General features: G+C 34.4%; 1 protein-coding gene across 2 annotated transcripts; it reads right to left on the reverse strand.

Annotated features, from left to right (window-relative positions):
• Positions 1–6,827: 6,827 nt before the first annotated feature.
• On the reverse strand, positions 6,828–23,754 carry LOC124828943 (SNARE-interacting protein KEULE-like). 2 transcript variants are annotated; one of them, XM_047302342.2, is made up of 22 exons: positions 23,563–23,754; positions 23,254–23,421; positions 21,310–21,368; positions 19,384–19,465; positions 18,085–18,163; positions 17,213–17,263; positions 17,024–17,120; positions 16,896–16,928; positions 12,093–12,218; positions 11,786–11,977; positions 11,610–11,693; positions 11,430–11,528; positions 11,241–11,317; positions 10,042–10,138; positions 9,010–9,135; positions 8,789–8,884; positions 8,538–8,663; positions 8,387–8,464; positions 7,787–7,980; positions 7,430–7,520; positions 7,256–7,345; positions 6,828–7,167 (listed from the first exon to the last, which is right to left on the reverse strand). In XM_047302342.2, exons 2-22 carry the CDS (start codon positions 23,330–23,332, stop codon positions 7,114–7,116), a joined length of 2,010 nt encoding a protein of 669 aa, XP_047158298.1. In that variant the 5' UTR covers positions 23,333–23,421; positions 23,563–23,754; the 3' UTR covers positions 6,828–7,113. The 2 variants fall into 2 exon arrangements, with proteins under 2 accessions (XP_047158298.1, XP_047158299.1); XM_047302343.2 differs by having other exon boundaries at positions 8,544–8,663; positions 23,563–23,752.
• Positions 23,755–24,961: the final 1,207 nt, after the last annotated feature.

Raw genomic sequence — 24,961 nt, forward strand, 5'->3', positions numbered from 1 at the left:
ATCATGCTATTTGATTAAGATCTTAAATACATAACAATTTCTAGTTCTTCAATAAAAAATTTGTCAAGTTGAAACAGACCAAATTGTATGATGATCATTCATTCTAAAAGCATTAATATAGAAAGACCCAAACACCAGGAAGCACAATTTCCACAAGTCGTTGATTCTTTCTTTTGTTTTCTTTCCTTTAAGACAATTTATGAAAATATTTAACTTCGTTTCTGCGTATTTCCTATTACAAGAAAAGGAATTGCGAGTAATTATATGTTTGTGTTTGATGATTTACGGATGATTTGTAGGATAGGCAAAATATTTATCTTCGCTATTGAGTGAGGATTTGCAAGTGAAGTCTATCTATGATAGACACTTTTACAAAAAATGTCCATATATTATTTCACACTGCAGGTGCATGAATTTGTAATATTGGTTCTATGGATTGGAACAAAAGATTCTATTGTTTGGTGAACAAATTTCATGGTACGCATATTTTACCTATTCTGCATTATACATATAATAATTATTATTTTTTTAAGTTGTGTGTTATAGTTCATTAACATTTTTTCTTTTTTTTTCTTTAAATTTAATTTAAACTAATTAAATATATATTTTACAATATATATATATATATATATATATATATAATAAAAATAAAAATATTATTAAATAATAATAATAATAATAACATATTACTTTTAAATATCATTTTATATTACTATTATTATTAAAGACAATTTGGTAATTCTCATTTTTTATCTATTAAAATATTTTTTATCTATCAATATCAATCAAATCCTAGACTAATTTTCATAAACTTTAATTTCAAATTCACTCTCATTTATCTCCAAATCCACTCAAACAAACAACATTTAATTTATTCTCAAATTCATCCACTCACTCTCTCCCAATTGAACACACCCTTAGTGATTTCAGTCAATAATCTTTCCATTCTTGTCCAAAAATATGACATTTGTGTTATAAGATAGAAAAATATTCATTCACTAAACTACACTGGGGCTTGCATTGTAGGGAAAAGATAAGAAAATTTTAACTTATGAACTATCAAAATTGAATTTATTTAAGTACAGATGAAATAATTAAGCCTAAATAAATTAAAATTATCATTACTGAAATTAAAAGAGTATCCAAACACATCACATTTTAATAATGAAAGTAAATATTGAGATATACGAATTACCTCAGTTTCTAGTAAATTTAAGTAATGTTATAAACTTTATATTTTTCATTATGATTTTCACTTTGTTTCCCACAACGGCAAACTTTTCTTTGAGTTATAGTTCAAATTGTAAGCAATCTGTGAATCATATCACAAATTATATGTACATCTAAAATCAAGCAATCAAATATTGTGTGAATTCTTTAGAAAATTCCAAACTTCCCAATATTTTTTTTTTCCTTTTTCATATTTCTCCACAACTTTCTCCCCAATCAATATTGGCTTAGATATAAAATGACTTCTTTCTTGTATTTCTATTGAACTCACATCACGTATATTTTCATTTGAATATCATGGTTTTTTCAGACAACTAAGAACTAGCCATATATAATTGAAAATGAGTTAACAATAAATTTTACATCAAGTTTTCATTCACAACCATTCTTGAGAATTTAAGTATTTCTATAGTTTTTCGTTCAATGCTATGTTCATTCAATATACATGAATTATTCAATTTCATAGTAATTAGTCTACTCATTATTTGCTACCATAGCATCAACAATAAAAAAAAAGGTTTTTTCTTTAAAAAAATCTAAATCAGCAAAATATAATAGTAATTAGACTTGTTCATTTCAATTAAAATAAAAACTAAAGGCTATTTAAATACAATACAAGAATATAGAAAGTTAAGAACAAGCACTACATAATTAATTTTTACATAACCATTGCAAGACATAAAACTCAAGTTATATATATATATATATATATATATATATATATATATATATATATAGAGAGAGAGAGAGAGAGAGAGATATTTTATTTAAGTGTTATATCAGCATGCAACATATTAAAATAATGATGCTAATAAAATTTTAAAATTATTGCCGATTTGAATTATTTATTATAGGGTTAAATATGTTTTTAGTCCCTAAACTATTGGCCGTTTCTGGTTTTCGTCCCTCTTCCAAAGTAAGGTACAATTTGGTCCTCATTCTTTAGAAAAACGTTCGTTTTAGTCCTCAAAATTTTGTTTTTAGTCCTCGTTTTAGTCCTCAAAACGTTCGTTTTTTCGACTAAAACGAACGTTTTTTAAAGATTGAGGACTAAATTGTACCTTACTTTGGAAGAGGGACGAAAACCAGAAACGGTCAATAGTTTAGGGACTAAAAACATATTTAACCCTTTATTATATATATGTGTGTATAATTACATATTAGCTTTAGTTATATAAATAAAGTTAAATAGTTTTTTTTAGGTTTTTGAAGGTGTGTGTCGTATTTTAATTAATCCTTACAAGAAATGTCGAAAATAAAAAATAGTATTTCAAAGTAAAATTGGTATCTAATGTTGGTCCTTCGTATAAATTATGTTAATTTGCAGAATTAGTTTGCTAACGTAATACCTTATCATTAACTTAACATGACATTACATATCATAGAAGTAGGGATTCCATTGAAATGTAATTTTTGAATTTTAAATTACTATGTATTTTGAAAATAGTGTTCATACCAAATTTGAATTCTCATTTCAAGTAAACGTTTAAATGTGAACATGTTTATTATTGAATATAATGTCAACTTCCATTTGGAATAATGTTTCCTAAATATGCTAAATAATCGACAGAAGCGCTAGAACTTGCTCCATTCTTCAACTTTCATGTATTAACAATTTTCTACATTAATATTTTCATCACAAATTATCGTGTATATATTAAAGTTTTTAAATTTAACAATATTCACTTCAAAAATCATGTATATCAACTTTCATGTGTCAACAATTTTTTACACATTAATATTTTCATCGCAAATTATCATGTATTTATTAAACTTAACAGTAATCCACTCCAAACATTATATACATCATAACTTTCTTTGTAACATCCCAGATTATATAAAAGCATATAATATAGTAAGTTCACATTTAAATAAAAAAAAAACAGTTAGAGTAGATTGTAAATAAGATAGTTAAGCTTACAGTCATCCTAAAATGGGACATAATTTAAAACTTAAACGCAAATAGAGTATTTCAAAAGGATAGGAATCACAGAGAAATCCTCAAGAACTAAATAATAATTCAAAATACAAGAAATACTAAGAGAATCCTAAGGGGAATAAGCAACAACATCGTCTTCCTCCAAAGCCTGCTCTAGGGGCACCTCATCCGCCTCTGCTCACATCCAAATGGATGATCATTGCAAAAGAAAAGCATACCCAAGCAAACACAAACACACAAGCAAGGGTGAGCTAGATATAAAAATCATGTTATAGCAGTCATAGGCAACATGCAAGTAAAGACAAATACATTACACTACACACACATGACTTGTTGCACTTAAACTTGACTCGTCCGGACTTAGAATGATTGTCGAGCTATGGCGGGTCGTGCACTCGTGGTGGCCTCTACTGCTTTGCAAAGCCATTGCCAATAGGTTTCACCCTACCACACTCATGAGGTTAGTCCGTTATCACTCACCTTGGGCCATACTAGAAGCACCCAAGACTAGGACCTCCTGCTACTACTCACCACATGATTCAATCCTCTCTACTTGAGAATGATTGACCATTGTAGTTCCAGGATAACCCCCAAGACTGAGCTACCATGCAAATCATTCTAAACACTAAGGTCACCACCATGCATCTTCTCCTTGAAGATCATGGAATTACGTCCAATACTATAGGGCACCACCATGTAACCTCCTTAGAGATCCATGGAATTACGTCCATCAACCATACTTGTTACATTCAACCACCAAACATGTTTCATACCATCACATACTATCAGTTCAATAACATTACTACCATCATGTTATGCATTTCAATCATTCCACACAATTGGTTCACCCAAAGCAAGAGCAAAAGAGAAGACTGGACCCAAAAGGGTTCGCACAGCGCACCCCCTAATTTGCCATGCGAATTAACTCGCAGCATGCATCAGACTTTCAACCTCTCGCATAGCGCACCCAGGTCGTTATGTGAGAGCCTAGACAAAGACCATCCCCCCTAAAGCTCTCGTTATGCGCCCCACTTGCCTTTCGAATTAAATGGGCAGTGGTTCCAGACCACCACCAGTCGCATAGCGACAGGATTTGCCAGGTGAATCCATAAACAGAGAGCAGCACCCTCTGGTCATTCGCACAGCGCACCAACTCGCACAACGAATGACTCAAACAGTAAGCACTCTCTATAGGGTCTCACTATGCGAGACAGTTCGCATAGCGACTCTGCATCATCTATAGAACGCAAATTCTGCAGAATCACACACTCACATCGGCCCTTACCATTTCTAGGCCTCTTGGCCAACTTCTAAGACCTCCAATTCGTGTATTAAGCTCAATTACACCTGCCTAGATGATCTTAACCCTTTCTATTACTAATCTAAAGTGATTAAGATAAAGTTTTGTCTTTTAAAACATCAACTTATATACTTAAGGACCCAATTTACATGTTCTAGTCCAGTTTTATGATCCTAACAAGTCACAATTGACTTACCTAAGATGTCCTGACAGCCCAAATGTTCCTAGAACCCCTACTTCCCAAAATCACTACCTCACTTCCTCTCGAGGGATCCAAAACTCTACCAGTTTGCTCAAAACAGTGCATATTGATCTTACCTTCCACTTGAATACCCCTTCAACAGAACACATACATCCAACATACCCAATTTCAGATATCCACTTCATGCAAATAACTACACAGTCACTAATTCCAGCATCACAGATTATAAAGTCAAGTTCATATAATGCATCATACCCAAGCAAATAAAATACCACTCCAAACAGCATACCAAGTCAGAATCATAGCATACATATGCCTCATACAAACAATGCAAAGATGTATTTCTAGCTCCCCTTACCTTGGAGTTGAGCAGTACAGTCCACTAGAATGCTCTAGCAGTGCCTCACACAGCAAGGACCCGACCAAACCCTACAAGACACCACATTGGTGACATAAACAGCTCTTAGAGCTAGAACTGAGTGGAAATGAAAGAAGGGAAAGCCAGAAAGCACATGCAACCGACAAGAACATACGTCTCCATTCAAGAACAGTAAAGAGGAGTTTGCATAGAGGGACTTACCAGCTCGGAACCCAAAACTGATCGGATGGTTTTGAAGCCCTCTACGTTGCGGACGTTTGAGCACCACCTAAACAGAAATCTACTGGTTCGATGTAAAGAGATTGAAGAGAGAAGGAGGTGAGATTGTAGAGAGAAGACAGAGAAAAGAAGAATTGAGTTCTTAGAGAGAGTGTGTGGTGTGCTGGAGTTAATGGACCAGGAGGTTTGAAAAGCCCTTTTGTTTAAAGTTTGGTCCTATTAACTTAAGGTACCCCTTGGATTCTATTTTCAGGTCCTCACGTTCTTAATTCACGTTGTAAATTAAAGAATTCATGAAATAAATTAAACTCTTTGTTTTTATTAATTAAATTATAATTAAGAACAAATTCATGAGCAATCTAAACATTGCAAAATGGGATTCATAAAGGTAGCATATGTTCATCCTTCCTATTCTGTTGAAAATATACTAAATATCAAATACCCAAAAAACTTATTAAGATTCATCCATTTTGGTGACAAGATAATAATGTTAACATGGATTCCAAATCAAAACCCTAATTCACTGAAGTGTGGAAAGTTGCGTAGACAAGACTTGCTTTATTCAAATTTTCAAAATACGCCGTGGATAGAAAAACCATAAATTACAATGAAAACAAAAAAGAGAGAATGAAGCTTGGAAAAGAACATTAAAATTAAATTTATAATTTTCATAGATGATATACATTCTCGGATTTCTTCTTAAAAAGTGTTCATCTACTCTTCTTTCTCAACCAGGCTTTTTGGAAGAAACATTTTCCTTCACAATCATATCTCTTATTCGTTATTAGGTAAGGTTATAAATTAAATATATTTTTAATCTTTATTAAACTTAAAATTTATCTTTATCTCATTTTAATTCATTTTAGTTCTTAAATTTTAACAATAAATAAATATAATTATTTTAATTTAATAAGATTAAATTTTTTGAACTTATTAAACAATCTTTCAAACATACATTTAAACTAGAATATATCAAAAAAATATAAACTCAAATATCATCCTAAAATACATTTAACACTTGTAATTAAAATCCAAAAATCAATTCCTTAGGCCTTTTAGGCTCAAGATATTAAACCATTCTTTTATTAATTTACCATACTAATTGTTTGTGGACTACAAAAAATAAAAATCACCAAATAATAAAAAACATGTTGTTAAAAAATAATTGGTGTAGAGGACGCAAATCAAAATAAATTATGAAAATAAAAAATTTCTCAAAAGCTTTCTGAATATTTTTAATTTTTGTGATGATTAGGAAGCACTTATTCCTGACCTATTTATAGTATAAATATCATAACTTTTCTACTGACCCTAAAGAAGACAGGGTCGAATATCTTGAATACTCCGAGTAACTTTTTTTGTTTTTAATCTCCATACAAGTAAAGACTTACATGTCTCAAAATAAATCAGAGATATGTTTTTGGTAGAACTCAACTAGCCTGCACCGCACATATTTCTTGAATCACCTGCCTTTTATCTTGAAATAGGTTTTTCAGGATGTTAAAATTATATATCGGAAAAGCCATTCTGTTGAAGGTGACCCAAAAAATACGCGGAGTGAAGAAACAAACTCCCTTTTCGGTATCGAATGCAACCAATTATTGTAAAGGACTATTTAACAAAGGTGTGGCTCCAAGGAATAGCATTTACCAGAATTGTTTTCAAAAACAAACTGTTTCTAACCAATGAAAATTCCTAACATATGCACATTTTTTAACAGTCAGTGGCTTGGCTATACCACAGCTCAAATGTCCAAAGAATTTGTTACATTAAAAGAATAAACAATATGGTTACAACACGTACATTAGACAAGCAGAATATCATCTCCCAGTGCATCTGCGAAGTCATATATGGAGATCATCCAATGAAGGTTCCTGTGCTGTTAGCATCTTCAATTTCTACAAAACGAAAGGCGGTATACAATTATACAAAATTGCAATACAAGGAACACTCTTCACTTGAAGAAAAAGGTAAACACTTCAATACCGTAATATATTGTGCAGGATCATCAATACTAGACGAGCCCAGAATAACTTCCCTCCTCAGCTTACCAGTAAGCTTGTGACAAGTCCTAAGCTGATGATTAAACACCTCATCAGACCAGAAAAACTGAAAAGAAAAAGAGTGAAAACAATTTTTTTATCAAAGCACTGTTCAAACCTCAGATCTGGTCGCTCCACCAACAATGAATATAAATATTCGTTGCCCCATCTTCTTGAAATCACTGGATGCATGTCTTAACACCGGATCGCTATACGCCAACAGAAAAATATTACAATTAATTTGCGCTTTGAAAAGGTAGACTCTAGTTTTGCAATTCCAACAGAAAATCATTAGTCATTTACATATCATCTAATAGCAAACTCGTATCTAACACAAGTTCAGAGCTCAGAAGATGGGAAGAATACGGTGGTGGAAAAAAGAGACCAGGGTTCATAAACGAAGAGAAAAAAAATTAACTGATTTCATTAGAACTATTCATATTCATGACTTGTAATAAGGAAAGGAAAGTAAAACCTTGAATATCCATCATCATCAGAGCCTCTAGGTTTAGCCCAAGTTGGTGTGCGCCTTGATCTCATCGAATGAGCAGGAGGATTGTGAGTTATTGGTCCAGCTAATGGTGTACCATGGAAAGTTGGACTTGGGTCATTTAGACAAGGATAGTCAAGTTTCGATAATTCATTTTTGCTAACTTTTTCTATGAGTTCCTGAAAAATGTGAACCATTCAGGCACCACATGAGGCTCTGAAAGTTTTAACAGCAGCCAACCAAATCATGATAAAGATAACATTATAAAATATCATAGCACGAAAATATGGTGTCCTTCATTTTCTTAGTAATACGGTGAGACTCAGGCCGTGAGGCATAATAGAAAATAACCAATAGCTGAGTAAGTGCCCTTTCTGTTCAAAACCTGGCTTGTAGAAATACTTAAATAACCAACTACATCTGATCCTTTAGGCCTTATAAAAAAATCATAGGCTCACTTATCATGCCAAAAGTTCATAAATAAATAAGGAAAGAAGATTGTTCAACCCTAGTTTTACATCCTCCCCATAAAAATTTTAAAAATAATACATTTTATGTGGGGGAAATTTTCAAATCATTCCATACCTCTATTATGGGATAAAAACGTGATAACTGCCATGTCTCCTCTTCGCCAGAACGATCTTTCCTTGCTGCACGCTTTTTCTGACAATATAAAGAAACACTTTAAAGAAATAACTTATCACTGAAAAATCACACAATTTAAACTATACATTACCTTTACCTTGTGCATATCAAACTTCAGAGCAAAAGAACTTATCGGAGTCTTTTTGGTATCAGGTTCTCCCTCAAGCATTCTCAAATTATTTATGGCAATCGCATCATCATCTGTCAACTTTGCTACCTGAAAAAGCATATGAAAGGTTACAAGAATATTGCACGGTACCATCATTGATAAACAGTATTTATTATTTGTCATTAAATGACAGCAGGAGGCAATAGTTGACGCCAAATCTAGATAAACTGCACCTTCATCAAATTCAGACCCTTTTCACCCTCAAATTTCTCAGGATAAATGGACGCGAGAATCATTAACAGGCGTAACTTATTTTCACGAGTTGTATCCTGCATTAAATGAAAAGCAACGTTTTATTTCTAATTTCACGACCATTTTTCAACAGTAAAAACATCCTTATCCCGTCCACTAACACAGTAGAAGGTAAACCCTTTTTATTTACCATCTTACTTACTTCATTTGTAGTCAAAAATTTGATCACTTCTTTCATTCCTGCATCTCCAAAAACAAGATCTTGCTCCAGCTGCCCAAGTTCCCGAAGCCCTGACTCCCTAATAATTCTGTTAATTTTTCCTGCAATCTGGCCAAAGAAGCTCGTCATTCATACACACGTATGAAACTTATAATCATAATCCACTCCACTATTATAATAAAATAAATGCATTTAGCAAATTAAAATCTAATGGCAAAATCTGAAAGAAAAAAAAAATCAGAAATGGGCAGATATCTAAACTTAGCAAATATTATGCAGAAGGGTATTGTGGGGGTGGGGGCTCTTTGACCATAATCTTAATATGTAGGAGGATATCCTGGCGAGAATAAGATTATTGCTTCATTTATTTACTGCAAGATAACAACTGAAATTTTGAATAGACATCAAGTTTTAAGCAATACTGTAAAATGTTCACACTTCCAGCTCTAGTTAGATTGGGAAACAACTTTAATGCTTTCAAAATAGAAACTAATTATGAAATTGTCAAATCAAGGTTACCTTTTTCTTCTATGCTGTTGCATATAGATACAAAATATTACAAAGGAAATTATTAAGTTGGATAGGGTTAAATGTTTTTTGTCTATGTAAAATTCTTAAATTTTGATCTAGTCCCCTATAATATCACCCAAATTTTGTCCATTGTCTGGGCCACTCGTCCATTTAACATTCTCATGCCCTCAACATAAATAAATAAAGGGCATTACTTACGGCAACACTTTCCTTTTCTTTCTTTTTCTTTCTCTAAACAGGGAGGAGGTGGTAATAAGGGCAAAAACAAACTCAAGAAAATGCCCAACTAACTTATGCAACTAAAATATGGTATTACCTACGTATAAAATAAAAATTCCAAAAGGTATACATTAGCACACCTTAGAAAGTCTCTTGCGGAGCTTTCAAGTGAAGACAACACATTCTTTTTAAAAAGCAAATATATCATATAACAATAGTATTGTTTGGAGAGGACATTATTGATTGCATTACAGCAGAACTAACCTCTACATGGAGGGAGAGCTTGTCGATTTGCTCACTGTATTGTGGAAGCGCTTGAACCATCTTCTGTAAGTCTCTTGTCGACATTTCACCACTACCTCTAAATGAAATGCAAAGTTGTGTGAAGTTTATGATGACAACAACTAGATAATGAATAAATAGATTAACAACAGATCTAGGCTTAGTTAAATTTTAAAATGGCTAAACTATTTAAGCAAGAAAATTAGTACGCGTCAGGTTATTTTTCAAATCAAGGACTTGACCATTTTACACTACAGTACAGTATATGTTAGCTTTTAGAAGAATAGGTCCCTCCTTGATTGGTATCAAATCCTTTATAAGCAATTGGTCACAAGTTTGATCCATCCATCCCTATTCTTCGAAACAGAAAAACTGATTCTTAACAAAAGGTAAAGTGGGCTTGTATATTCTCCATGTTTTTCCCAAGGAGCTCATGCACGAAAAGGTGTGTCAACTGATATAAAAATATAAGAAAAATGCTATAAATGGTACAAATGTGATTTTATAAAAGCCATTCACGAATGAAGAAAGGTGAAAATTAGAGTTTTGTTAGTTTCCTGTTTACTTTTCAACTTAGATTTTTCCTCTCTCCAACAATTACTTTATTAGACATTCATGATAAAGTTTTAAATTGTGCAACTCGGCCATGCCAAAATACATATTCAGATATTCATAATGTTGGATAAAACTGCTTGAGTGAAAAAATAATAACAGTAAAAGAAAATAAAAAGGTATTGAATGTCCAATGGGGAAGTTCAAGGCGTGACCAAGGTATTTCTCTTAGAGCTTCAATTCAACCCACATTTTGGACAGCAGCTAAGCAAGTTCAAACTGGTCAAACTATACACTCGCATGGTCTAAATATCATTGTGAAATAGTATTCAAATGAGATATTTGTAGTAAGTAGAGGTGCGACTACTGACTCTAATATTTAACAGATAGGTAAACAGAAGCATCACGCACACAAACAGACAAAAAGAAGAGTTTCTTTCTACCATGGCTAGACCATTATGCATCAAAAACAACAAAATTTTCATATTGCCGCAACTCATAAAAATCTCTGGAAAAGAATTACAAAATTAGACTATATTTTACAGAAGTAGTACAATTAGGTGAAAATCAATATACTCTTAGATCACAATATATCAATAATGAAAAATTCCCACAAAATTATGACTGACCTTGAACCATGTTGGATTTGTGCAGCTTTGTTCTTTGAAATGAAGTTGGTCATCTTCTCATGCAGTCGTTCACTAGCCTGGCAAAGCCATCAATATCATGCTACTAATTGGTAAATAGAAGACATGAACCCTAAATAGTAAACAATAAAGCCAACACTACAAACACCAAATAATGAAAGCAGAACATACATCCGCAATATGTGCATGACGAAGTTCAACCCATATAGGATCATGATCCTCCAAGAGAACCTCTTTTCGCTCAGGTGGACCACCAGTCTTGCTAGGAACCTTAAGAATACAGTAGATATACGTTCATAACAAGAAAGTGAACATAACAATTCAGAGGGGAAAATTGAAATTGTAGAATACCTCATGAACAAATTTATTTCCCTCCATATTCAACAGATCATGGCACATGGCATCATATGTCCATTCATGTATCACAGGAGCAATCTACATATCCAGAACAGCATCCCTGTTATAAGCAATATGATAACATTTTATTGAAAATACATTTACATGACAGGAAAATGGAGGTAACAAACCTGATCGATTGTTCTATCAATGATAAGTAACTCGCAGGTTTCAGTCTGAGGAAAATTAGGTATAGTTTTTTTATATTTCATAAGACAGTCCCAGACACCAGCAGCAAGTTTTGTAGGAATAAGATCATGGAAGGTAGTCATTGTGGTTGCATCTAGGGACTTTGCAGCACGAAAACGGACAAAAGGAAACTCCTATAAAGATGATTACATAATATAGAAGGGTTATCAATCTTTGTTTGAACAATTAAATATTATTAATTACAATTGTTGAATTTCGGTCACAAAGAGCAAAGCATTGACTACATACTCTTAATGAAGCAAAAACGGTAGCAATTCGAGTGGCCATCACATTTAAACATGCAACTGCTTTACGATTATTCTCCTCATCCCCAAATAGCTCCTCTAAAGCTCTTTCATTGTTTGTAATGAAGCCCTATATTATCATGACAAAGAATACCGAGCAAAAGAATGAGGACACAGAATAATGGGATGATGATGACATAAGAGATTGACAAATAAATCCTAAAAAACACATTTGTGAAGGTTAATGAATTTTCCTTAGGGGAAAGAACCTGGTTTCACGAATTTTGTGTTACAACAATGTAGCTCTACAATCATTTGTTTCTGTTAGTGGAGAGATATTGCAAAAGCAATATGCATGAATGACTGAAATTGCCAACTTGCACACACTATAGGATTTATAACCCAAATAGTACTTCCAATTTTCTCAGATAAAACATCTATTTACTTACTGTGAGTAATCCTTATAATGTTACAGATGCAGCAATAAAAATATTTCATCTGTCCAATACAAAGGTTTATTATTTGTGAATATCAAATCTCCTGTATATATTGTATTGATTCCATTTTCTCAAAATAAAGATAGCACTCATGCCGGCTTGCACACACTAGGATTTATAACCCAAATATCTAATAGTACTTCCAATTTTCTCAGATAAAACATCTATTTACTTACTGTGAGTAATCCTTATAATGTTACAGATGCAGCAATAAAAATATTTCATCTGTCCAATACAAAGGTTTATTATTTGTGAATATCAAATCTCTTGTATTTATTGTATTGATTCCATTTTCTCAATATAAAGATAGCACTCATGCCAGCTTAGTAACACAGGCTTCGGCTCATCAACTCTATTCCTATAGTTTAACAATGGCTATGTGGAATTGGACAAACACATGTTGCGTATCAACATGTCATATATTTTGAAACTTGCTAAGCGATGAAACTGCTCAGATGTGGCACGGATTCTGGTACTGTCGTGTTGCAGATTTAGAAATGTTATAATTATATAAATAAGATACAGATCTTTTATGATCAAGAGTATCTTTTAGAATCAGAATATCTAGATTATATATGTATTATTAGGAATTTTTATTAATTCCCTATCATATCTTTATTACCAGAGGATATCATATCTCTTCTATTTATTGTATTGATTTCGTGTTCTCAGTATAAATAAGCACTTGTGTTGTCTCAAAAGCACACAATTTCAACTCAATGCCACTCTATTTCCTATAGCTCAACTACTAATGAGGTTTGTTAGGTCTATCGTGTCATATCAAACCACTTACAAATAAATAGTCTCACATTCAAGATATTTAGGCCTAGACATAAAAGGGTATTTTAGAGATCACACATCGACTAGAAATATGTCCTTGTTATCTTTTATTCCTATTCCTAAGTTTCCGCATGAAGCTTTATGATAGGTTCTTGGGATCAAGAACCTATGGACAAACACTCGAATACACACAAAGACAATTTATCTGAATTATACAGCCTCCTTTTATTGAAAAGAATGAAAAGAATCAACAAGAATGGTGATACAACGTAACCCGAGAGCTTAACCTCCCTCCAAAGAACTACAAGAGTTCCCGCCAAACAATAACACTCCAAAAACTCCCCCCTCTCACCAACCAACCCACCCCTTTTATACTGACTTACCTAACTGCCAGGCAGTTAGGCTGGGTAATGTTTCTTCTTCTACTAGATACAATTAGTTCCCTAACAATACTCCCCTTCCCCAACAACCTTGTCCCCAAGGTTGAAAAACTGCTCTCTCTTGTTTTTTTTTTTTTTTTTTTTTTTTTTTTTTTTTTTTTTTTTTTTATCGCCCCATCTTCCAACGGAGGCACCCTCTTCTCACCCATAGCCTTCTTTAGTTGGGAAACATGAAATATTGAGTGTATTCTTGCTGTCTCGGTTAATTGTAAATGAAAATCTACTTTCCCCACATGCTGTAACCGTGCAGGGAGCTTCAGTCAATTCACCCATCACGTCACCTCCTGTCCCCTGCTCCACTACGCACATTTCCCAAACCCGAAAAACGTGGTAGTGCGCCTGCAACACGGTTTCCAATTCTGCTTTCTGCCCCTCCGTCAAATCCACTTGCCCCTCACCGTCCACCTCTTTCTCCACTTGGCCCATATCCCAAGCTATGACCCATGACTCAGCATCTGTCAATTTTAATAAAGATTGAGGTTCCACCAGCTGTCGGGCTAACGCTGGGTCTCCTTGTATCTTCACCTTCTTACCTTCCACGATATACCCCATTGTCATTTCCTTCCAATTTATCATCACCTCCCCCAGTTTAGCTAGCCATTCAACCCCCAATATGATGTCTACTCCGCCCAGTTCGAATAAATGGAGCCTCTCCTCAACCACGGCCTCCGCCAATCTGATCTCTACCTGCTCACAACACCCTCTCGTCTCTTTCCGCTGTCCATCCCCCAAACTCACCTGATAAGGGGGCGTATCATTTATGGGTAACTTCAGCTCTTCCGCCAGTCTCCGACTAATAAAGTTGTGGCTGGCCCCGCTGTCGATGAGGACTAGCACCTCCCTGTGCCCAATCTTCCCCCTCAATTTCATCATCTTCGGTTGGGTTAACCCTTCGACGGAACACGCCGATAGCTCCATAGGTTTTGAATTTTGATCTATCCCTTCTTCCGCTTCGTCATCCTCATCCTCCGCCAACAGCAAAACTCGCAGACTCTTCTCCGAGCATCGGTGGCCAGGAGCAAAGGGGCCTCCGCACCGGAAACAACGACCCTCTTCTCTCCTTTTAAGAAATTCCGAATACGGTAAGTTTCGCACCGTCCGTCCCCGATTATCGGCGCCTCCGGTCACACTCCCTATCGAGCTGCTCGCCGGCATCGCTCCCTCTCTCCTAGCTGATCCATTGTCTTCCGTTCTCCCTGTCCGGTTTGTGGACTGGCGTTCGGTTTCGCCACGTACTACCGAACCTACCATGCGCGACCCCGATGGGTTAATTTTCATCCCGTTCCAGCCCCCTCCTTTCGCCCTCATTATCGCATCTTCTACGTCCCGCGCGATCCTGATCGCAACCATGAATTCTTGAGGATCTTGAATGCGGACTTGTCCCCTGATGTCTTCTCGCAGTCCAGCGAGAAAAAACCCCATCACCAGCTCCTCCGATAACCCCCGAGTCTGACCTATTAATATTTCAAAGCTCCGGACGTACTCCTCCACTGATCCCTCTTGCCGCATTGTCGCAAGCTGTTCAAACACCGATCCTCTGGATCCCCCTCCAAACCGATTCACTAACGCCATTTTTAGGGCCGTCCAAGAACGAATCTTGGCTTTTTCCTTCCAAACATTAAACCAGTAACTCGCGCTCCCCTCCATGCTAATGTAAGCGAGTTCCACTTTGTCCTCCTCAGCCACTTTCTGGATTTCGAAAAATCTTTCGGCTCGATTAATCCAGATGTATGGGTCTCCGCCTTCAAAGGATGGCAATTCCACTTTCTTCCTCCAGTTGTGCGATATTCCCCCAGTATCGCCTCTCCCCTGATTATCATTCACTGAATTGCTGCTTCCCTCAGAACCACCCCCTTGATGGTTTGCACCCCCACTCATCAACCTCATCATTTGTTGCAAATCGCGTCTGATTGCCGCGGTCTCCTCTTTAATTCCCTCCACTGTGATCTCCAAGTTATCCAGTCTTCCCTCCGTCTCGCTACCCATCACTGGTTCTCCTCCTATCGGATCCGGCAGGTCGGACCAAATGATAGGTTCTTGGGATCAAGAACCTATGGACAAACACTCGAATACACACAAAGACAATTTATCTGAATTATACAGCCTCCTTTTATTGAAAAGAATGAAAAGAATCAACAAGAATGGTGATACAACGTAACCCGAGAGCTTAACCTCCCTCCAAAGAACTACAAGAGTTCCCGCCAAACAATAACACTCCAAAAACTCCCCCCTCTCACCAACCAACCCACCCCTTTTATACTGACTTACCTAACTGCCAGGCAGTTAGGCTGGGTAATGTTTCTTCTTCTACTAGATACAATTAGTTCCCTAACACTTTATCTCATCCTTCAAAGTAGTGGTATTTTGGAATTGGTTCCTTTTCCAACTGGGGAATCAATTTTTGGGTGTTAGTTATTGTACACTCTTAAAACAGAACCTAATGTTAAAATTGCTAGCTATAAAGCTCACTTGGTTGCAAAGGAAGAATACACACAAATTTGTGGACACAGTTGTTGCCAAACAATTAGTTGGTAAGCTAAATTACCTCACTGTAACTCTTCTAGATATTGTCATTACAATGAGCCTAGTAAGTCAACTCTTCAACTCTCCTCATCAAGAACATTGAGATGCTGTGCACACATCTTTTATAATCAGGAATATATTTTATAATCTTTAGAATCAGGAATATATGAATTATATATGTATTATTAGGAATATTTTTATTTATCCATGTATTATATCTTTATTATTAGAGGATGACATATCTCCTTTGTTTATTATACTGATTTCGTTTTCTCAATATAAATATAGTCTCAGAAACACACGGTTTCAGCTCAATGTCTCTCTACTTATCCAACTTTAGATTAGCTGAATTTTTGCCTTATGTCAACCAACCTTATATCTATATAGTTGCGTACCACCTGTACACATCAATCAATCAGAAAATACAGCCTTTCAATTCTTTTATATAATCCCAATGAAAACAAAAGGACAGTAATTTTATTCATATGAAAAGTCATATACGATGACAGTCATAGAAGACTACGGTGATCAAGCAGTGAAATTGACTACTAATGCACAACCACATACCTGAGTGTCTATGGTAAAATACTCCAAGTTCATCTGCATCGAAATGAGGTCACAAAATGACAATAAGAAAATTTTGAATTTTTGGGGGAAAATTCAAGTTCCGTGTAGACCCCAAAAAGAAATCTCACCTCTCTTAGAGCACCTATTCGAGGCAACACCTGTGCATCTTTTTTAATTTCCATAACCAATTCTCTGGCAATAGGTGAACTAAAGAAAACAAATGCCCTACAAGAACCCAGAATAAAATAGGATTGAAAACCAATTAGCAAATGTCAATATGAACTTGCACTCACTGGAGATGTATAAAGGTCACATACTTCCTGTACAAGGGTTTCCTTCCAGACATGTCTGACAAAAACATAATTATGCTGCCAACAAAAATGAACAAAGAAATCATTAGGCATGGAACAATTCACAAAAGCCTACTGCGTATAGGTTAACTAAAACCACAACCAAAGCTGAATCAAGCCATTTTACAGCCACAAAAGCTAAGAATATTTTTCATTTTAACTTTTATATTTCCTCATCAGTAAAAAAGGGAGAGAAAGTGACAGAGTGATAGAAAGAATAACAATAAAATATTTATGTGTAAATGATACATTTTGTAGATAAGAAAAAAAAAATACCGTATGATTCATGAAATAAAGAATAAAATAAAGAGTTAATTGCAAGAGACTATAGGAAAAAAAATAATACTCTCAAATTTAGGAACCTATGACCACTGAGATTTTATTTTCAACCAAGAGATTCGAAGTTATGCTAACAAAAATAACTTTGAAACTGCATATGTATAGACATTACAGACATACTTCAAAAGAAACTCTGAAACATACATACCAAAATAGACATGCACCACAAAATTAACTACATAGTTTCAGTACATTAATCCTAAAACTGAAAACTATCAACAACACAATCTGTCCATTTGTTTTCTTGGCCAGTATCAACACAAAATCTCTGTTGTACAAGTATTTTTTACATGTTGCTAAACAATAACCTTCAGCATGAGGAACTTTAACTTTTCCTGTAGAACTAACAGAAATCACGCAAAAAGCAACCATGAAAGACCAACAAAAAAAACAACTTCTAGGTCCTCTTCTATTGTGTTTTTGATCCATGAGCAACCTCAAATTAATTAAAGACAAATCAGTATATATGCCACCACAAACATGAGACAAAGGACAAGTACTTCTCTCTTGTTGGCTGTATGAAGTATATAGCATCCATAGCGGGCAACGGCTGCCTTCGCTTGTATATGTCTTCAACCACTGCAAATATAAAAACATATTACACCGTTCAAGAATTAGAACTAGTGATGCAAAATATAGGTTACAAAATAATTATCTTCCATAAACATGTTAGTTAAATCCAATATTGATAGCTAAGAAAAATAGTTCTTTAACGGAATGATTGAAGTTCATTAAAACATATAGCTGAACAAGAAGTGTAATTAAAGCACAAAAGCTGCAAGTTTAACAAAGGTGGAAACATCAACGTTACAATTAAATTTCTGACGGCACAAAAATAGCATCAAATCTTAAAATCAGAGGCAGTTAATGCTGAATGAAAAGGAAATCAATCCCCTTATTCAGAAGTTAGAAAATTTATGAAGGGGAATGTAATACAGTGAATCTGTTAAACTACATTCCCCACAAAATTGGAATGTGAGCCAAAGTAGAATTAATTAAATTTTTATAATGGTTGTATTAAAACTTTACAACCCCTTAACTTCTCCTTTCTTGTCTGGTTAATTATCCAAACAAAGGGAAGGCAACTCCATTCCATTTCATTTTTTGCCTTCCCTTTCCATTTTATTTCATATATTTCCTTTCCAATCCATTCTCACTTCCAAAAAAAAAAATTTAAAAGCAATGCCTCAAAACTAATAGTCGATTAGAACTCCCAATAAATTCCAAAAAGAAAAGAAAGAAGAAACCAGTTCCTCTGCGTTTCTTTCTGTCAATCAAAGACCTCTAAGAGTTATGACAAGTAATATCAGCAATTAGTACATGAAGGATCAGATTTCTCCCACAGTTCAAATGTCATATAAAAAGGAATCATATCACACATAATTGAACAAGGTAAAGGGTGTAATCACATTCCTTCATTTATAATTATATTATTTTTCTACAAGATGAATACAATAGAAGAACATGGAATCACCCTGCTATCTATGTATTTACCACTTTACCAGTCTCGTCATTACTGGTAGACTCAAAATCCTGAAGCAAAAAAGGAAGCAACTGTTCTTTTTATTAACTCTTTTTGTTTAGGTAACTTTTTCTTTTAACAGAAAATTAACCACATTTAACAACTTGAATAGCATATATTCAGATTGCATTCTTTGGAGTATAAATAAAAATTTTACATTTGAATATCAGAGAATAACTCAACAACCATGCTATTAAAACCAAATCGTAGAAAATCAATAGGTCTTTCACTGACAGTGGACAGAACAAAAATGGTAAATCAAACTTGTGATTCTTACATGACACGCCTTCATCAGTGATATCAGCCATCTTGCAAGAATGAGACATTATCTTTACAGTGAGTTTGTCCATTATTAGTACCTGCAGGCAAGCAGTTCATGAACCATACAAGATGGTAAACAAATGAAGCATGATGTTTTAGTCATTTTCAAGCTAAAGTGGGTTCCTTGAAAAAGAAACAAATGTGTGGATTAAAAGTCAATCTCCCTGTGAAGAACCAAGAATCCCAAAAGCTTATATTATTAGGAGAAGGCCCATGCATGGTTTTACATCCAATGCAATCTCGTGCACTATGGTTTTTTAAGCTTCAAGCATGAAAAATGCACAAGACCAATCAAACTCTAGACCACTTCATCATCACTTTAATGCCATGTAATGAAACCAACTATTGCAAAAGATTATGCTGTCTAATAAAAGTTCATGAATGGTTTTAAAATTTAACACTCCTATACCAAGGCATATAAGAAAAATACATTAAAAGGAAAGAACATTACAAAGTTATAAAACCACTCTACATACATAACAAGGAGAGTACGAGTAGAAACACACGAGAGAAATCCCAAAAAATTATTATATACAGTGGTAAATTAAAGACAATAAAGAACTCATCCCAATAAACTAATAAATGTCATTGTTCAAAACATTAGTGACAAAAGAGATTAACACCATGTTAAGAAGAGAGAAGCCAAGAAGGAACATAATGAATTTTGTGTGTTTTGTACACATGAGTATTCTTATGTATAATGAAGAAAAGACACAATAATAAGGAACAAAATCAACATATATATTTGAAATCTCATATTGACTAGAGATAAGAACAAATTATAATATAAGTAAATGCAAACCTAACTTTAAAAATACATTTTGTGTATTGTGAGATTGTATTAGGCTTATAATTCACTTTCTAAGAATATAATAATAGGAAATGTTGGGTGAGATATTTCCCTATCATATCATATCTCCCTATTTCGTGCAATCAAATCACATCTCTAACATAATCAAATCATATCTCTAATATAATGAAATCATGTCTCTAACCATCATAGCAGACAACCTGTCTCCAAACTCAACCTCCATTTCTCTATCACACACTAATGTCTCATTTTCATAAGTTTCTGCAAGCTTTCATCATGTACCCTTTATCTAAGAACATATATTTAGGTTATGTTTGGTTTATGAAAGAAAGTGAGAGAAAAGAAAAGGAGTGAAAAAATGAATTCCTCCTGTATGATTTTTATAGGACGTGAACGGACAAAATGAGTAAAATGACATAAAATCTCTAAATAACAAAATGATTTGTGATATAAATAAGCCTTTTGCAGTCTTTAATCTCCAGAAGCTTTCATACACTTTTCTTTCTATTTAGAAAGAAACACTTTTTTTATGCGGCGTCCATAACTTTTTCTTTACCCTTTGTACTTTGACAATACCAAATGATGAAAGATTTCAAATGTGACGTTTTCCCTTTTTTCCTTGCAAAATCATTCCTCTTATTTTTGGCTAAACCCGACAGATGATATAGTAAAAAGGCACAGTCATCAGGCTCTGCTGCTCAACAGTTAATTCTAGTACAAAATGTACAGAAAAATGATAAATTTTCCACAATGATCCCACTTGAAATTAGGCTAAGCTGATGACTAATAATTACTTGGCCATGTAGCACATAGCTATAGATCAAATGAATTGAGAAACCATTCCAAATACATGATTTAGCTAATTGACTGTCCAAACAAGATGGAATACTTAATAGATTTGCTAAATCTACCACTTGTCTAATCATCAGCATCATAAAATGAAATTTCTGCTATAAGTTCCTAAAATGAAACTCCAAACTAAAGCCGAAACAGACAGAAGGTGGTCCATCTGTATCTAAGGCGAAGTAAAAAAACTTAGGCAGAATTCATTTAACTAACAGCATCTTATACCTTCCATGTAGATTTTGAATCCCCTGTTTTTGCTGACCTGAGCATTTCATGTAGCAATCCTGCAGAAAGTTTATCATAAACAGAAATTAAGAATAATCAGATCAGAAAGCAACTGGTCAAGGCTAAATTTTAAGCATTTTACAATTAAAATGTTCGACGAAAGAAAAATTACAAAAATATGCAATCCTTGCAAATGAATTACTGATTTCAAATATCTGTATTGTTAAAAGGACCCCTTTCAAATATCTGTACATGTTTGCTAAAAGGACCCCTTTAAAATAATTATGATCTGCATACCATAAGGACACTAGGAATAAGGAAGACCACTTCTATCTTGAATGGATACAAAATACACATTCCAAAGCAATTTAAGCTTGAGTAAAAAAAATTAACGTGGCAGTGTAGCCGAGATTCAGACAAGCTCTTTGCTCCATAGAGACAAAATGGTTAATAGCAAGAAATTATCCCAAAACTCTATCATTCCTCTCTAAACACAATCATCAAGATACACACTACAATAATAGCCTTATCCCACTAAGCGAGTCTGCTACATGGACCACATGACACAATTCAGCCCAATTAAAGACCAAATTGATACCATTTACCGTGAGATTCCTGTTATTAACTTCCCCTAATTAGTCTTTGTCTAGTCCTTTTTCACAGGATTACAAACCTTGCACCCTACTCTCCTTACTGGTGCTTCCAGTGTCATTCTTTGTAGGTGTTCAAAGCACTGTAACTGATGTTCAGTACTCAGTAATACTACACCAATATTTTCTTGTAATCACCTATATTCATTTTGCAACATAAGCCACCTTAAAATTCTAATTTCTACTACTCTCACCTACCTGCCCAAAAAACTCACTCTTCAGTTTTCCCAAAACCCCTGACATGGCATTTCAAAAAGTGCTCCAAACTCAATCAACGGATCCAGCTTTGAACAAAAACTACCAAACAACCTAAACAACAAATATCGGGCAGCTAGACAGCCTAAAGATAAATGGCTACAAGTCTCAAACTGAAGCAAAAACACATAACATCAACATTTAGAGAGAAGTCAGTGAGTTCATCAAAAATCAACAACGAAAGACTTTGCATACAAAGGTGAGCATAAATTTCTAAAAGGAGATTACGGGAAGGAATTAAGAACCAGAATTTTGCTTCCAAGTGTACATCCCAAAGAACTCAAAAGTACAAATTTTAATATCCAATAAGAAATACGATCGAATATAAAGCAAAGCTATTCAGACCAGTTCAGCTTAAAAAAAAAAAGATACGTTGATGGAGTTCCCCAAACAAAAAGGAGCTTCAAATGGTTCCTATTTTTAACACAACAAATCATAAAGATCATTTCTGTCAGCCATATTTCCATGAATCTATGCATATTATAACACAGCATACTAGTCTCACATGTAGAAGTCCGATTCTTAATAATATCCGTTGCAATATCCTTTGACAATTGGCTTCTACATTCACTTAGGAGAACATCGTATCGAAGAGACTACTAGCATTGACCTCCTATTTCTTGCAGCTTGGGTAAAATCATAGGTGAAAAGAAAAAAAGCGATTTTCATCCCAATCAAGAAAATTGTAGAAACTAAATACTAATGGCTCTCGAGCAGATTCCGATCCCCTTTAAGTACAATCTTCGCAGAGTTCCCATAACGCACCAGCTGCTGACTTGCATTCACCTACTCTGTCATTTAGCTGATAACACTCCCAAAAAAAATAGAACATACACCAAGAGCAAATTGTATTTGCATTCACCGAGATCAGAACCAATGAGTAACAAAATTCGCAATGAGCAAACACCATATAGCCTCCTTTACAAAACCAAAAGCGAAAAAGACAGCCAAACAAAAAAGAAAAGTTCTACTAGCTAACAGATACTTGAAGCGATTCGGAACTTAATGTGAATTGATAAGAGAAGGGAGAGGTACTCACGCTCGCGGCTAACTTGTTTTAGGCTTTTGCAGTCAGCGCCATAGGAGGAGGAGGAGGAATCGGAATCCGACACGGACATTTCGACCTCTGACTCTGTGTCCTAAACCTCAATCGTTGATCGATCGCGAACAGAGGGAGATCGCCGGCAAATCGGAGAAGCTGATCAGGCTACGAGCACAGAAAGCAGGAGAAACGGAAACGGTTTGTTCAATTTCACTAAAATGGAAACGGCGAGGGAAAGGAAACAGGGAAACCGGAGGAGCTAATTCACGAGAAGAATTATAAATAGAAGCAAAGCAACAGCATTACCGATAGTTGAAGAGAGTATGACGTGTTGAACGGTGCAAAGGTTGAAGGAGTTCCAATTCGAGAAGGCGAGGTGAGAGACGAAGAAATTTCGCAGAAGCGGAGTGGACCGATTGAGGACGAGGTCCTGAACCGGAACCGCATGTTGCTGAACCGCCAGTGGGACCCACCCCCAACGCCAACTCATTTGCTATCATGCGCCTCGGTGTACAACTGCCTCCCTTGTTATCGTCGCATTCGTTTACTTTTTACCCAATTTGTTAATATTTTTAGGGAAAAAAAATATATGATTGCTCATCCTATCTCATCTCATCGTTTAACATCTCAACTACCTTTTTCTTTTCTGCGTGGACATTTCGTTTTCTAGTTTTCTTTTTTGAGAAAATGTAGGGTACGGAAATGGTACAGAATTACTAATTTCGTAATTTCGTAAGTATATATTCAATTTATCCTTCAAAAATTGACGAAGACTGAAAATTCAGTTATGTTTAACCTTGTTTTCTTTGCCTTTGGAATAGATGATGAAAAGATTTTAAGAAAAAAACGTAAATAAAAATAAGATCTTTTAATTATTAATGTTTTTATTATTTTAATAAAAAATTATTTGTTACTATAAAGATTTTAAAAACATGCATATTTAAAAAATGTTAAAGAGAAAAATAATAACAACAATCAAATCTATCAAAACATGCGGTCAATTTTTTTTTTCCAAACATGTAATAATATATGAAAAAGTATCAATATTTTTATTATGATTCGTGTGAACGGAAAAACAAAAAAAAAATAGTAAATCAAGATTCATTAAGATTTAATATAGGTAAGATATCAAATCAAATATGTTCGAATATAAAGAACAAAGAAAAGAAAGAGAAACATGAAATAGAGTACTTGTACAAGACTAATTTCTTTAATCACAAATTTCTAATTAATGACCCAACCATTAAAATGAAAAACGCTATAACACAATATGTGGTCAAACTTTCAGTTCAATTCAACATTATATATCAATTACAATTTTTCCTATGTGGCATTGTGAAATATGAATAAATTTTCTCTTGGGAAAATAAACTTTCATCTTGAACTAAGAGGTCCTTCTCTACTTAGATTAAATAGTGAGACAAAATAAACTTAATTATGTGAAACATTTTAGACATGTAATTGGGAGTCCAACACAACACATCTTTGCACTCGTATATGTGGAGGCGAGGGTTAATTCGATGATCTTATAACAAACCTTATTCATGGTATCGGCAACATTGTCATCTATACAAACTTTATTCAATCTCAACAACTTAGCATTCAAAGTATCACATATCCAATGATACATCACGTCAAAATGTTTGGACCTATAATGAAAATTATATTCTTACTTAATAGCACTTTGGCCATCAACAAATAATGA

Source organism: Vigna umbellata, chromosome 1 (assembly GCF_029865625.1).
Source record: "Vigna umbellata cultivar VRB3 chromosome 1, Vumbellata_1.0, whole genome shotgun sequence".
Classification (NCBI taxonomy): Eukaryota; Viridiplantae; Streptophyta; class Magnoliopsida; order Fabales; family Fabaceae; genus Vigna; species Vigna umbellata.

Coding starts and splice junctions, on each gene's coding strand:
- LOC124828943 (XM_047302342.2), bottom strand. CDS start 23,332: ATGTCCGTGTCGGATTCCGATTCCTCCTCCTCCTCCTATGGCGCTGAC. Junction 8,465..8,537: donor TTGATATGCACAAGGTAAAG/GTAATGTATAGT, acceptor TTATATTGTCAG/AAAAAGCGTGCAGCAAGGAA. Junction 7,521..7,786: donor GATGATGATGGATATTCAAG/GTTTTACTTTCC, acceptor GTTGGCGTATAG/CGATCCGGTGTTAAGACATG.